The sequence below is a fragment of the Acanthisitta chloris genome, unplaced genomic scaffold, assembly GCF_000695815.1.
Source record: "Acanthisitta chloris isolate BGI_N310 unplaced genomic scaffold, ASM69581v1 scaffold35, whole genome shotgun sequence".
NCBI lineage: Eukaryota > Metazoa > Chordata > Aves > Passeriformes > Acanthisittidae > Acanthisitta > Acanthisitta chloris.
Window position 1 is genome coordinate 112006 of NW_008675140.1, and position 15265 is coordinate 127270.

The following is a 15265-nucleotide window of genomic DNA, read 5'->3' on the forward strand; positions in this document are numbered from 1 at the left end:
GATGACATTTTCTGTCATTGTTTGTAGTATAAGCATGAGCTTCTCTAATTCTACATGCTTAATCATAGCATCATCACAGAGGTATCAGAAGGCCTAGTGGCTTTGTCTAAGTACATGTGAATTGTGCTGCTGCATGAATATTGCAAATGAATAGCGAAGTGCATATTTTAAAGACAGAGTATGAAGTAAAGTATGTATTCCTCTGCTGAAATGATAGAATCTCTTCGGAGTTGCCACAAGTCAAAACCGTAATACAAGTTATGAAATTATGCAGGTGTTATAAATTCCTTCTGCTACTGATCTTTTGATATAAAGAATTGAGATGTAGGTCACTGTTGACTACAATAACTTAACTTGTTCTTGGAAGTAATTTCCATAGGAGTTACAGGAAGAATCAATTTTCCTGCATTAGTACATGAGAAACAGCTTTGTGGCATGGATGAAGCCCAGTTTGATATCTGCAAAGCTAAGCAAAAGAGGAAGGGCAAAACAAATATGATCTGAGCTTCTTTGTGAATTCATGTAATGCAGACATGCTGCTGTGGGTACAGATTTGTACTTCACAGCCAAAAGAATTTGGAATTAAACAAAGCACAGTCATTCTTTCTTGTATCTGTGAGAACAGTAATTTTCTGTGGATATTTGTGCAGGAGCAAGCAAGGAGACCAATCTGAATTTTCATTACATTGATTACACCACTCACTCCACTGGAGTGGGTAGAGCGGTGCAAGATTTCCGGTGGCATAGGGAGCCATGAGAATTTACTTCAAAATAGGGTTTTGAGGATTGACTTTTTCTAATGTGAATTTTTCTTGACACAGCATTCAATAAGAGCCCTGGCACTGAGAGTCCTGAGAGAGATCTTACGGAATCAGCCAGCAAGGTTTAAGAACTATGCGGAGTTGACTATCATGAAAACACTGGAAGCACATAAAGATTCCCACAAGGAGGTGAGTGAGCCTTTCAGTGTTGCTGCTGGGAAAGCAATATGGACCTGCTGAAGAAATGTAGAACCTGTGAGACTTCACAAGCAAACACGTTGACCTGTCTTGACAGTAGAACAAATTGATATCGAGTCTCCCAAGTATGAAGAGACAGGATTTTTACATGCTGAAGCAGTGAGGAAAAAAGTTGAGATCAGCAGAGCAGTTTATGTGGTCTTGGAGCTATCTGGAATTGCAGGCCAGTGTTTATCAACTTCCTAGGATTTCCTTGCTCGTTCTGGGAGAGGCTACTACAATGTAGTAGGAAAATGCATGTGTAATTATATTTTGGAGCACACTGCAGGCATTGTGTTGCCTCTGTCTGTACAGGTAAGGATAGAAAATGTACTGGGGAACACAAAGGCCATGTTCAAGCAGAATTGTGTGTGAAAACTGAATGGTGAAATTGAGCTGTGCTGGAGAAATGGGAACTGGTGAGTAACAGGAGAAAATGGACAAAGAGGTGACACTGCAGGGGCAGTGGAAGGGGAAGAAGCCAAGGGGAGGGTGAAATGCATTTTCCTTCTGTGAGAGAACTCGTATGTAAAACTGAAAGTGTTCTGGAGTAAAGCAGGAATAAAGAGATGTGATAACATTTGAAGCAGATCAATTCAAATCACATTTAAAGTCAGTCTTTGTAGATTGACTTCCAAGCTGTATCTTTTAATCTACCTTGTGCATGTGGCAAGTTTGAACTAAACCTTGGAAAGTGCTACCAGAATTTCTCTATATGTCTGTGATAGCTTTGTTACCAGAGTCCTTGCTTTGAAATCTAAGACATTTATTCTTCTCTGCAACAGGATTGTCCTAAGCTAGCAATTGTAGGTATCTCTGTCTGAAGAGATTTGGCCATGAAAAGATCATTGTAGAGATCAGACTGCTCCAGAGCATTGCGTAAATGGCACAAGGTTATGTTAGTTGTGGGTAGCAGAAACTGTACTGTTTAAAAAGCAAAACAACAAAACAAAAAACACCCCCAGGGAAAGAAGCTAACAGTCTAGATTTCTCTAAAATGCAAAAGTAGAAAATATTTAATCCTTTAGTGAATGAGGACTGCCCTACTCTGCCTACCTTCCTCTCCTAGATTTAGAGCCTTTGCACTCCTGTCATTTTCAGTTCAGAGTAATAAGAAGCAGTTGTAAATTGATTTCCTGATAAAGCAGTCAGACAAAACATTATGTTCTGAAGGAGTGCCTTTTATTGGCAAGTTTTCCTGCTTGCATACTTCTCAGCTCACCTTGATTCAGTGCCCTTTGTATTTTTTGTCTGAGAGTCCTCCAAAACTGTCATTTCTAGCAGGACCTTTCCAGATTGTCTCTGGCATCATGTTTAACACCCCTCAGAATTCACTGTCCTTGTGGGACTGATGGGTTTTATGGAAATCAAGAACAATGTTGAAAGCACAATACCTTATGCCTCTGTATGAAGAGGGGGCAGTTCTGGCACTTCTTTATAGAAAAACTGAGCTGTATTGCTCTCAGGAAGTAGCTGCTGTGCTGTACATGTGATTTACCATGGTTTTGCATAGCATCGTCATATGAAAAATCAGCTGCTGCAATGGGACCTTTGGGTGACAGCTGTCGTAGCAGGACAGTGCAGGTATATTCCTGTTTTGCTATCTGTTGTGTGTGCACAGCTTTGTTAAATGGGGGCACTGGTGCTGCATTTTTCATTCTGTTCAGGAGTGTTTTCTGATCCCTGTGTAAATGAGGCTCTTGGAACCATGATGCAGCCCATGAAAGACATCATCTGTCTGTCAGTAGTTTGAGAATATCAGCACTCCTGAAGTTAAGAAAGGTACTTGCACTTTTGAATATCCACATGAGCTAGGCTAAAGATATACCTGGGAATATGCTTTAGGTACTTTTACCTATAGCTGGGACTTGCTGATTCAGTTAAGTCTGTGAAAAATTAACCGAGAGTTCATTTGGGCATGGCCCAGTTGGTCAAACTCATAGCCTTAGGCCAGAAGGTCACAAATTCCCTTCCCGTGGTGGCTCTCCAGCTCGTTCTCACTGCTGACTTTGCAGCACTGCTCTCTCCAGGAGGGGCAGAGGAGATGCCCTTTGACTGGATCCCACTGAGCAGGAGTTTAAGTGAAGATTCACCAGTTTGTGATTGAAGGACACTTTCAAAGAATAACTGAAGAAGGAAAGGAAGATCTGAGTGGTCTGTTCTAGTTTTCTTTTTCACTGTATCAGAGCAGTATTAAAGGCAGTGGTATGCTGTCCTTAGACTACCTAAAATCTTCCTCTAGACTGTAAGAACTATTTAAAGGAAAGCTGCTATGTAATTTAGTTAGGAAATTGTTAATCCTTGTGCCAGTGGTGCCCTGATAAGATGTCACTCCAAAGTTTGTTTCAGGGCTGTTTCTGCCTTGGAGTACACAGGAGTGATTCTGGTTTATGGTTTGAGATCTTTTGGTGTGCAACAGGCTGTGTAAGTTAGCAGAAAATGGCTCTTTTGAGTGACCTGTATCTGTTTCAGTCTTTCTTACCTGCATTTCCCCTTCAGCACAGGGACTGCCAATTGCTCCAGGTTATTGCTCACATTTTCAGTTAAGTGTGACCCACAGAGAATCAGTCTGAATGACCAAGCTAAGGGAGTTTGGAGAGGAGCACAGTACAGAGCTGTTAATCTTAGGTCCTGTCTCCAAGGAGTCATCATACTAAGAGACAATTCTTTGGAAATCAGGAAGGTTCATTTATCTACCCAAATTCCAATATTGTTACTGTTCAGCATGGCCAGGAGGATCAAATGACAAATTAAAACCAACATATTCCCCAAAGAACAAATGTCACCCTCTCTCCTACTTGAGTGGCAATATCTAGTTAAAGATCTTTCTGTAACCAAGTGTCTGTGGTTCTATTCCAGATTATATAATTGGAAGTATCAAAGCAGTGTTAGAATAGTTAGATTTTTGGGATGTCTGTAGTCCAAGCAGAAGTCTTTAGACAGTTGGGTCTTTGCCATGGCTAGAAGTTTTCTGCCTTCTGCTGCTGAAGGCGAGGTCTGGGATCAGCAGAGCAGCACAGCTAAGAGCACCGTGTCTCCTCCCAGGAACACAGGAGAGGAAAAACTTGGTACGTGGAGTTGGAGGCTGAGTCACACCTTGTTGTGAGTCCAAATGCAGAAGATCTTCAAAGCACAGACCTCAATGTCAGGTCAAAATTGATGTAACCTTAGGCTATAGACTAGAAGACTCTGGGTTGGGATCCATGTTTAGTTTGCATTTTTTAACTTCACCTTGTTTTTATACTGTTTGTAGTATAACAGTTTGTGCAATGCTGTTGATTTAATGGGGTGATGTGCAGAGTCAAGCCTGCTTCAGTTATAACTGGAAATATTTATGGGGGTTGACATGTAAATGCCTTTCACTTTTGGAGCACTAGAACGTAATTGAAGTTGTGGATGGTATTGAATCTTGTTGATTTTTATCAGTCTTTGTTTGGAGTTATTTGGAAGGGAACCATCTTTCTGTTGCCAATTAGTTAATATTAACTCATTTGTTCCAGTGTAGTTACTCACCCATAACTAAGGAGAGATGCTGCCTGCTGACCCAGTGCCATGATACGACATTGCTTCAGATTCACCCCAGAAAAATGAGGATAATTTCTTATTCTTTGAACATATTCATACACAAATAGTTTATTATCTTGGGAATCAGCTGCAGAGTGAAAAATCATAGGATAGCTAATTCCCTGTTTCTGTCTCTGTCAATCAGTTATCCTTTAGCTGTAGATAATTGTTATTACCTTTCTGAGGTGCTTTTAGACTGGCCTCTGACATTTGTAAGGTTTGTAACTGTCCTCTGATGATGGTATGATCTATGTAGGTTTCTACATAGATTCATTAGAGTAATTGTTATATAAGACGATTAAAATTAATATCGTCCATGCTGGAAGCTACCAAGTGCTGCATCTGGGCATTCTTTGATGTTTTATAGTATATATTTATGTGTTTTTTCTATTTCCCCAATGCATTTCAAATATTTAGTGCACAGGAGAAGCAGGTCTAATCTACTTCATCTCTGAATCCCTTATAAAAATCACTTTGTTTTCTCATCTGCTTAGCATTCCCCATTGCTGAATCCACTTCCTGCTTTGAAACCAAGTCCATAATTGTTTGTTCCTGTCTGGATCAGACTGTGAAGCCTTCAGGGATGGGAGTTTGCCTGGCTAGGTATTGGTAAACCTCCATCCCCTCCAGCTTAGATTATACAGGCTTTAGTAACCACCTCTAGATGGCAAAAATTGGCTCCAAAACATGCTGCATGCCTCATAAGGCTGAAAGCAAAACCTTGTTCTTCTGCTTAATAAACTTCTCTGGTGCTCTGTGTGTTTCACAATAGTGTACAAAGCCTCTGAGTTTTCAGTGGGATTTTATCTGCACTGTCTCATCCTCTACAACTTTCTGCAGAGACAGTATAACTAGCAGTCATGGCAAAGTACTCCAGCTCAAGGTCCTACATGCAGCTCTCATCTAGGTGTGCATGTGCTGCTTTGCTGAGGTCCCAGAATGTTACATTGATGCCCCATGTAGCCTATGAACTTGGCATGTGCTGCCTTAGGTGAGTCAGGACTTATTTTTCTTTATTTATTTGCCAGTAGCTTGTGTGATATCAAAACAGAAATGAAACGATCAAAACTCTTTAGAAAGCTGCTGCGTATTGACCAAGGGCATATTGCCACAGACAAGCTGTAGCCATCAGGCAGCAAGCAACATCTTAATGCACTGAGAGTAACAGCTGAGCAGAAGAAATTAAGTGGAAGAGATAGTCTTAGTCCTGACTGTCTTAAGTGAACAGAATCCCTTGGCTGCAGTGCATCTTGAACCAGGTAAACCAGTGGGAATTGGCATCCAAAGTTTGTCCAGCATATTTTGCAGAAAGTCAATGATGCCAATGTGCTTTTCTGTTAAAAGACAGGGATCTGTGACAGGTGGCTTTCTTGATCACACTGTTCCTAATACTGCATGTCAGCATATCCCCTCCCATTGAAATCAGGAAGCATTTCATGTGCATATTCCTAAGACTGCCTAACCTGTTACTTTGAAGCTTACTCCTTTATAGAATTAAGGAAGACATTGTTAGAGTTGAACAGCCTGTCTGTGTGCTACACCTGTCTGGCTTTCTGCATGTGAATATGGTTCCTTCCCTAAAGCAAATTGAGTGGAAGTATAATAATTTCTCCCTTTTGAGAGACCCACTAGAAGGTCTTAATGCACCATAGATTTCTTTCAAGGAATGCACCAGCAAACACAGTTTATGTTATGCCAGCAGAAGTCAGGCTCAATCTAGTCTTCAGTGTGTAGAGTATAAGGAAAGTATTTGGAAAGGAGAAAAACCTGCTGCTTTAAGGCAAAGAGCTATCTCTTAGATCTGCATTCCTGGGCTACCTGCCATGTGTTGAATGATGTCGAACTATCCAGTTCAAGCCATGGTTTGCTCTAAGCTTTTACTGGGAGGTAAAATCATGTTTGTGACATACCTTACAACACACAGCTTAGTGTCTGTGTTTATAAAGCACTGCAGGCTCTCTCTAGTCTTGAACACCTTGCTTCATAGCCACCCTTTTGAACCTGCTGCTTCCAGCTGCCATCATCGTTTGACAGCTTTGCTAGTTTTCTTTTGTATTTCTGAGATCCCTGAGAATAATTATATTAGGTCAGACAAAAAACTTGCTTCAATTCATACCCTACCTGGCTGACTAGCAAGAAGCAAGCATAAAATGATGCTTCCCTGTAGATGTTCTTCCTCCTTCCACATGTCTGAAGCTTAAAGCCTTCCCATGAGAATGGTTCTGCCTGCCTCTGTGTGTGTTGGCCTTTTTTTCCTTCGGTAAACTTGTCTAATTTTTAATCTTGTGACAGCAAGCTTCCCAGTCTGAGTGTGTAGCAACCAGTACCCTTTCATTTTCTTGGATTTAAAGGATGGATTTCATAGCCACTACTTATTGTGGTGTCACACTGCTAGTATGAGCCATTCCTGTCACTTCCTGATGTGTATCTGTTAATCTTGACTTCAAAAATGGGAGGAAGACCTGTTGCTTGATGCTGTTTGTTAATTTCTCCCACTCCTTTTAAGGTTGTTTCTCTCTGCTGGTCAGGTTAAAGCCCTGACTAAAAAAAATGCTTGATTTTTTGATATTGTATGCTAGGTACCATTTTCAAGATACAAGTGTTGTGCCTCATGGCATGCTAAACTCTGATCTAGTTGCATTTTCTTGTTACCAAATAACTTGGCAGTTTGTATCTTTTGATAATGCACTTCCCTCTATGTTAGACTGCTACTGACTTCTCCGGCATGGCCAGGTGAGCAGGACTCTGAGTGGTTTGGGTAAATATTCAGAGACATGCTTCCCCTTGTGTGATGCAGAACTCATCTGGGTGGATGAATGTTTTGTTCTGCCAAAGCCAAGAAGAAAGACCTTTTGAACAAGGCTGATAATTGTGGCATTTGGCTTTCTGTGCCAGCAGGGGATGAGTTTTGTCTCTTCATCTTACTCTCAGCTGGTATTGCCCTACCCTTTCCTATGCCCTGTCAGACAACCTCAGAGAGTTCAGTTTAGGAGGGGTTAGAGAACCAGTGTCAGGCACCTGAGCATCCCACACAATCAGGAAAGAGGGAGTACCTTGCAAGGCCATATTAATGCTCCTAGGCTCAGAGTTAGGGACTTCCTGGGGTAGCTGGGAGATGCTAAATATAAGGATTGGTGAATGCTTCTTTCTTCTTAAAGCTGAGCTGTTTTTAAGTCTGCCCACTGGGATGTCTCTGTCCACTCAGGATTTACCCTCCTTTAAAAGTAAGCCCTGAGAAGAGGGGAGTGAGAGAAGATGAGAAAAAGCATCCTCCATGTTTTGTACTGTAACAAGAACATGAGGAGCAAAGTGTGTGTTATTTGTGGCCAGGAAGAGTGCAACCAAGAGGAAGCTTCATTTTGTTGCCTGGCAATTAGCACAGACACTTGAAAAAAAGAAAACCTGCCTTCCCATCCTGTTCTTTTTTATCCAATTACTGCAGAACGTAAAATGAATAAATTCTCATGGGAGGAGAGACAAGATTTGGGTCTTTCCTCTTTGAACTAGCTGTCCTACTCACTGGGGAAGAGTGGAAGTTGTGGATTTGCCTTCCCTTGGGGTAAGAGTGGAGTTGAATTTAGGATCTCCCTTGCTTTGTGTAGCTACAGTGTGGGCTAGTTGCAGAAGGTGTATGTGACTGCTGTTTCCACTTGCTCTTCCTTGCGTTTTGTACAGTGATCCCAGTGCTGACTTAATGGGTTAGATGTGCCAAGAGCACATGCCTGGTCAGGGACACCCTAAAGCCTCTTTGTGTCTGTAGCCTGGGTTTGATTACAGCATAGTTCAGCTGGGAAGTGGCAGGACACACCTGTGTGGCCATGGGTACCTCAGCTTGGGCATCTGAGCACTCTACAGGTGAGATGCATGTTAAAAGGTACAGCAGTGCCTTTTCTGATAGTGTTCAAGGAGATAAATTTTGTGTAAGTCTAGGCTGGTGGGATTAGGTTCCTTGACAGTGGCTGGAGAGATGTCATCCTCTTGTTTCTCCTGGGATGGCAGTGCCTATCTGTCTTGGGTGACAGATGACTTAAAGTAGCCACAACTTTGACGCAGTTACATTACTCAGGGTGGACATCTTGCCACTGGCTGGAACAAAGATGTCACTGGAGGCAAAGGATGTGAATTCTCAGAGTCAGACACCTCTTGCTAGAGCCTCCTGCAGATCTGTTAATGAATATCCCCAAGCATTTCCTGGCAGTCATTCCTAGTAGCACCAGTGGTGTTGGCTGTCAAGTGTGACCTCATTAACATAAGGTTTTGCTCTACTTTCATTTCAGGTTGTCAGAGCTGCTGAAGAAGCTGCTTCCACCCTGGCAAGTTCCATCCACCCTGAGCAATGCATCAAGGTGCTTTGTCCCATCATTCAGACTGCAGATTATCCAATTAACTTAGCTGCAATCAAAATGCAGACAAAAGTTATCGAGAGGATTTCCAAGGAATCGTTGCATCAGCTCCTACCTGATATCATTCCTGGGTTGTTACAGGTACAGAATCCTATGTCACTGCTCCTAAGCACAACCACCATTGAGTAATTTGTGAGGTCTGTGACCTAAGAGAGAACAATGGACCCTCTGGGGCCAGATTTTGGTAAATTAAAGTTTTCATATTTGAGCTTTTAACATTTTCAGTCTTAAGGAAGAGAAAACCGAGGTTCTTTAGTGTGTGTTCCACAATTAGATGCCTCCGCCTGACTCCTAAATAAGCCAGTAGCAGCTGTGTGGTGAATTTGAGAGTAGGAGTTAGCCTCATCTTATGCTGTGTCTGTACATCTTGTAGTCCCCTTTAATTCTGCTGAGCTGTTCTGTGCTTTGATGGTACTTTGTACTTGAATTTGAATCCCAGCAGGCAAGCAGCTTCTTTCCTCTGTGAAATCAGGACCAAACTACTTGCTGACTTCATTCAGCCTCTTTCATAAGCCTCTCAGGCTGGGTGGGGAGCTGTGTTTTTGCCAGTGCTAAGGCTTGGTTTTACATTGTGAATTTAGCTTTGGGCACTGGCTGTAGCAGTGTTGTCTTCTGGTCCCCTGCACAAGCAGCTGGCAGTGTGCCAGAGGCTGGGATGAGGCTACAGGCAAGAAGGAAATAAGGGGAGGTAGCAGTGAGGGAGGAGAGAGAATGTGTGTGTTTACTGGGGAGAGATTGTGACAAACAAATCAGTTAATGTGAAAGGGAAGACATCTTTGGGTGGATAAGTAGAGAACTGGGATAAAAAAAAACCTCCTCATGTGAGCATAAACAGTTGGAAGGACAAGAGCAAAGTCAGAAATTCCCCTTATGCATCCCAACATTCATCCCAACTTTGTAGTGTCAGATCTTGCAATTCTTTTTGTAAATCTCAACTTCTGGGAATTGGACAGTTCTGTATTGATCTAAACTTTTATTGTAAAATGTTTTTAGTCATAATTGTTAGAGACAACAGTCTGAACAGTGAAGCTTCAATGCACTGGAAAAGTTTGGGAGCAGCATGCCTTTAAAAAGGCAGTTGTATTTGTTTTCTTAAATTGCTTCCATGTCTCTAAATGGTTCTTGTTTCGGAGCCTAGTTTGCTAGTGGTATTTCCTCACCTTAGAAATTCACAGTGATCGAAGGAATCTGTTCCTTACATTTGGGAAGTATTTTGGGATCCTGGCTGAAGGACTGTGTGTGGAGAGAATCACCTGTGTGCTTGTTTGCCATGCTGAGAGTGGTGGCAGAGCGGTGAAGGTGCAAGGAGTGTCAGACAGCAGTGACATGAGCATGAGTGTGCAGCTCAGCAGCCTGGAGTGGGATCTCCATGAGCAGATGGAGATCTCCCTGAAAGGACAGGGCTTGGCAGGGGGGAGCTGTGGTGTTTGCCCTGGTCCTGATGGGGAGTCCTGGCTCCCTTGGAGCTGGGGGGATGAAGCTGGGCTGCAAGGCACTCTCCCATGTGCTGCCTCTTGGTACCCTCAGGCCGAAGAGAGCTTTGAGCCCGTTTAATTTCCTGCATAAATGCTCTTACTGGTGGGCTGGGTGACTAAATGCCACGAGAAGCAGCCACTGCCTTGCAAGCAAGTTGGCAGAAGGAGACATGGGGTGACGGTCCTGCTGGCACGTACAGGGCAGGCTCTGCCAACCCAGTGCCTGTTGGGACTCAGCCCTCTCAGGCCTCAACACCACACAGATCTGCCTGCCTGCATGGGAGCAGTGTGGGATGCACACATAAGCATCTCCCACAGGGAGACTTGAGGTCAAGCAGAGACATTGTGATGGGTTCAGGAGCCTTTGAGTTGGGACCCACGGAGAGCCCCCTGCTTCCCTGCTGCCCTCCCAGCAGTGGGTTGTGTCTCCATGGGTGTTCCTCTGCTGTGGACCTAGGCTGAGCTCAGCCTTTTCTCCAGCTCAATCCTCAATAGCTTAGTGTTTCTCTGAGCTCATTGAGGTCTCCTGCTTCTCTAACTCAGTGCTCTGTGGGATTGCAGACTGTCATTTCAGGCTGTGCTTTGTCCCTGCAGCTAGAACAGCCCCAGCTGTGCTGCATCCCTCCTCTGGCTTTCCCAGCAGAGGTTCCCTGCATTCGGAGGAGCCAGTGTCCATGGGCTGAAGTGATGTCTGTGTTTGTCATGGGATGGGTTGGCTGCTGAGTGATGAATTCCTGCCTGAGTTTGGGACTGATGTCACCAGCTGTTCAGTGACCTGGTGGCCAACTTGAGCTCTGCTCAAGCTGCCAGATATCAGCACAACTACAGGGGTCTTTCAGCATAAGATTTCCTGTGGTGTTTCATACCTGATAGGTAGACTCACTTCCAAGAAGTCCTGTCTGTTCAGGACATGGTCATCTGAACTGGACACGGGAGTCTGTATATCTGATGGAGTTCCAAGCTCATGTTAGGAAACTGTATTGTTATTCAATGCTATAAATAACATGATATTAAAAACATATTAAGTAATCACAGAAGGAACAAGTAGGATGTACTGAGTGATTGTATTCTCTTGCTCTTTGAGTATTCAGGTTGCAAACTGTTATGTTAAGCAGGGCCTTTCTGTTGGTCTGTCAGGTCAACAACATTTGCAAAATGTACTTCAGCTCTGTAGTATATTGCTCAGAAAGGATGTTGGGGAGTGCTGTGTGTCTTCTGACCTTCTTTTCTTGTTTCCTAGGGTTATGATAACACGGAGAGCAGTGTCCGTAAAGCTAGTGTATTTTGCCTAGTGGCAATTTATTCAGTAATTGGAGAAGAACTGAAACCTCATCTCGCACAACTCACGGGAAGCAAGGTACAAGAGTAATGCATCTCTGGTGTTTTGGTGGTGCAAGCCATTCTGCTGGCTATTACTAGCAGCGAGACCAGTGGCTTCACTGTACCTCTGGGTGAAGTTCTTTGTACTCTGTTAAATCCTGTCTCACCCTGACAAATACCACTAGAGCAGCACAGCACTTGCTCAGCAGTGTGAGCATCTGAAATCCCACTAAGAAAATTCTGATGGGGTTCAGAGATTGGTTTCATGATGCATTTGATCCTGTATAACTGCAAACTACAGCTGAGCAGGTCCTTCCCCCTCCAGCCACATTTGCCTTGCCCCTGTGACATTGCATCCAGAGGGTGACTGTGCAGTGAGTTGAATCAGCTGGCTGCTCTGCCTGAAAAACATATGCCATACAAATGAAATAGTTTTCAGTCTGCTCTGGCTGCACAGGTAGCCTGGTGGGAGTGCATGGCTGGGGATGGTGGGAGAGCAGGTCCTCTCAGCAGCAGTTTGTTATTAGGGCTGGTAGAAATGTAGGTAAAGCTTCACTCTTAATAGCATGGCACATGTGTCCTTTCCTTTTAGACACCAGCAAGCTCAAGTGACCCTTCAAAGGACTTTGTGCTTTGGAGTCAGGCTAGCTGCAAAACTCAAATTCTGACCTGACCCACAAGTGAAACAAAGTCCTTAATTCAGTTCTGTCCTTCAGACAAGATCTGGAATTTTGGGTTGAAGCAGACAGTGTTTGATTGCTTTTCAGAGCTGCTCAAGAAGCCATCACAAATTTTTTATCCTGTTTGATGTTATGACCAAGATTTCTATGCAATTTTAAGATGGATTTCTGCATGTGAACAACTACTTAGTTCGGGCAGCTTCATTCTGTCATTTTGAAGCAATAATTTCTTTCATGGGTAGGCAGTGTGGTGCAGGCCAAAACAACCTGAGACTGAAGACATGTGGATTTTATTTCTGTGTATTAAACAAATTACTTGTGCCTCCAAATTGCTCTGGAAAGAGACAGCTATGGGTGCTGAGGTTTGCCTCATTATATTTGGGCAGTTAGGAAATCCCCCTATAAAATGTTGTAGAGGCTTTATTATCCCAGTATCCTAGGTGCCACAGACTTACCCCACCACATAACTAACTGTAAACATGTGAGTAATTCCTCTGGGTTTACGCTGCCTGCCTGCATGTTTAAAGTTAAATGTGAGCATGAGTCATGACAGGATCTGGATGGAGTTAAGGTGGCAAGAAGGAAAAAGAAAACAAAACTATGCAAAGGAAGTGTACAGTCATAACAACTGCAGTTTTACTAGATGTATCACCTTAGTGAAGATACAGTGTCATTGAAAAGGAGTATTTTATAAAGCATGGGGAGTTCAGGGTGATTTTTAGGAGGGACTCATGACTCTTGGATCACTGCTGTGCCTGCAGCCCTACTGACCTGTGTGGGAATCCTGCTTGACCTGATCAGGCTGCTGGATTGGTCTGCGAACTGATGGCTGCCGAAGTGAAATGCAAGAGGTTTTTCTAAATCCCATTAAATCTGTCTGTAGCTTCAGTGGGACTGGGCATACCCACCTGTCTCTGTTCTGAACTACAGTCAGTTTGCTTTTCTTCCAGAGTGCCCAGTGTCAGCTCACTCAAAACTGAGCTCACCTCAGAATGTGAGGTTTTAGATTTGCAGTCAACATTTACCCATTTTTCCTGGCCTCTTCTCCTGATGTTTGTTTGTTTCTTTCAGATGAAGCTACTAAACTTGTATATAAAGAGGGCCCAGACCACCAACAGCAACAGCAGTTCCTCTTCAGATGTTTCAACGCACAGTTAATGGAGAAATGTGGACATATGTGTAGACTTAGAAGCAATCAACAGTGCCTCTCAGAGACCTTTCTGCTACTCTTCACTGGCACGCTCAATCAGCTTAAGGAGGCCATGCAGATATTTATTGCAATCAGTATTTTAGTCCCTTTAAAGCTTTCATGTAGAATCTTATTGGTATTGAATGTAAAGGAAGCAAGGTCTGTGTTGCAGTCTTCATTAGAAGTGAACAACAGAAAGCCATACTTAAACATATTTGTATAGCCTGCTGAAATCTCAGAAATATGTTTAGGTTAGCATTCTAACACTGAGTCCAAGAACCTGGACACACGTGAAAGTCAAACAAATCTTGTTGGTTTAGTTCATACCCAGTTTTGGTTTCTGTGTGCTAGTTACCTGCTCTCTCCCCACAGCCATTCTGGCTAGTTTCTCCTCTTCTTACAAGTCTTGTGTTCCTGTTTGGTACTCCCTATTGCAGCTTGCCCAACTTGCACGGCTGTCCATGAGGAGATCTTTGCAGATGTGGCTGTGGCTCCAGCCTTGGATGCTTTAATACTGAGAGATATCAAATGAGGATTGAAAAAGTAGGTTCTTTTTAAACATCTGAGTTTTTGTACATAGTTCTGACAGACCCTAGATGGGCTGATCTCTCTGTAACTGCTCTCCAGCCAGCTGTGCTGTGCAAAACAGCTGGATCTTGCTCTTTTCACTGACTGTGTAAATATTTCTCCCCTCTCAACCCATTTGGCTCTTTCATATGCTCAAGAGACTCTCCAGGTTACTTGCTACTCCCCAAAGGGAACCTGAGACCCAATTCTGGGACCGATGTCTGCGAATAGGATGCTGGAGTTAGGTGGGTGGGGTTGGTTAGGCTAGGTGTGGGCAGTGGGAGCTGGCAGAGCTGTACCTTAGTGCCAGCTGTTTTTCTTGAAGTCTGTAGCATCAAAGGGCTGATCTGCTGCTCTGACTGACCCACTGGTGCTTGGTGGTGAATACGTTTGTCCCCACAACTCCTTTGTGCTTCAAGCAAAATGTTCATCCCAGAGGACAGAAAGGGTGCCTGAATCTGAACAGAAATACCACATGGAAGCACCCCTGAGCCAACTGGGACAGTGCTGGTTGCCTGCCACAGCCCCTTCTGTGCCTCAAGACCCTGCAGGTGCTGTTAGCTACCTTTAGAAATCTCCTTCATCCTGGCCATCCCCATGCACAGGCTTGCTGGGTGCTCTGCATTTTGAAGGGGTGCGGAGAGCCCACACTGCACACTGCTGTCAGCAGGGTGCTCTGGGTGAGGGTGCAGCAGGGCAAATCTTTTGCTGCCTGATGACACAGACCAGGTCAGAGGCAAACCAGCAGCAGTCAAATACCCCACAGCACCATCCTTTCCCAAATGGAGACCCCTCTGTTTGCAAAGGGGGAGCTCCCTCTGACTCTTTCTGTAACCAGGGAAAGCAGGAGGGTGCTAATTAATGTGCTGTGTTTGGCCTTGGGCTGGATCCTGGCTGATGGGCATGCCCACTCCAAAGCTGCAACTGATCAGAACTGGGGTTTTGCCCCAAGTTTCAATGATGCAAGAGGATGGTGGACCTGCAGCTTACAGCTGCAGCTGTGGTGATGGATGTATGTTCCCTGGCTGCTCTCAGTGCCTTGGAGTCTCTCCAGCTTCCTCCATTTCCC

The 15265-nt window shown here is 43.8% G+C and overlaps 1 protein-coding gene across 1 annotated transcript in view; it reads left to right on the top strand.

The window, feature by feature from the left end:
• The window catches only part of CLASP1 (cytoplasmic linker associated protein 1), a gene marked incomplete at its 5' end in the record, with an annotated part of 124107 nt that extends 110250 nt beyond the window's left edge, over positions 1–13857 (top strand). Inside the window, 4 exons of the mRNA XM_009075580.1 lie at positions 822–950; positions 8840–9046; positions 11681–11797; positions 13512–13857. Of these exons, the coding sequence (XP_009073828.1) occupies positions 822–950; positions 8840–9046; positions 11681–11797; positions 13512–13598 (540 nt within the window). The remainder of the gene's footprint in view (positions 1–821; positions 951–8839; positions 9047–11680; positions 11798–13511) is intronic.
• Positions 13858–15265: the final 1408 nt, after the last annotated feature.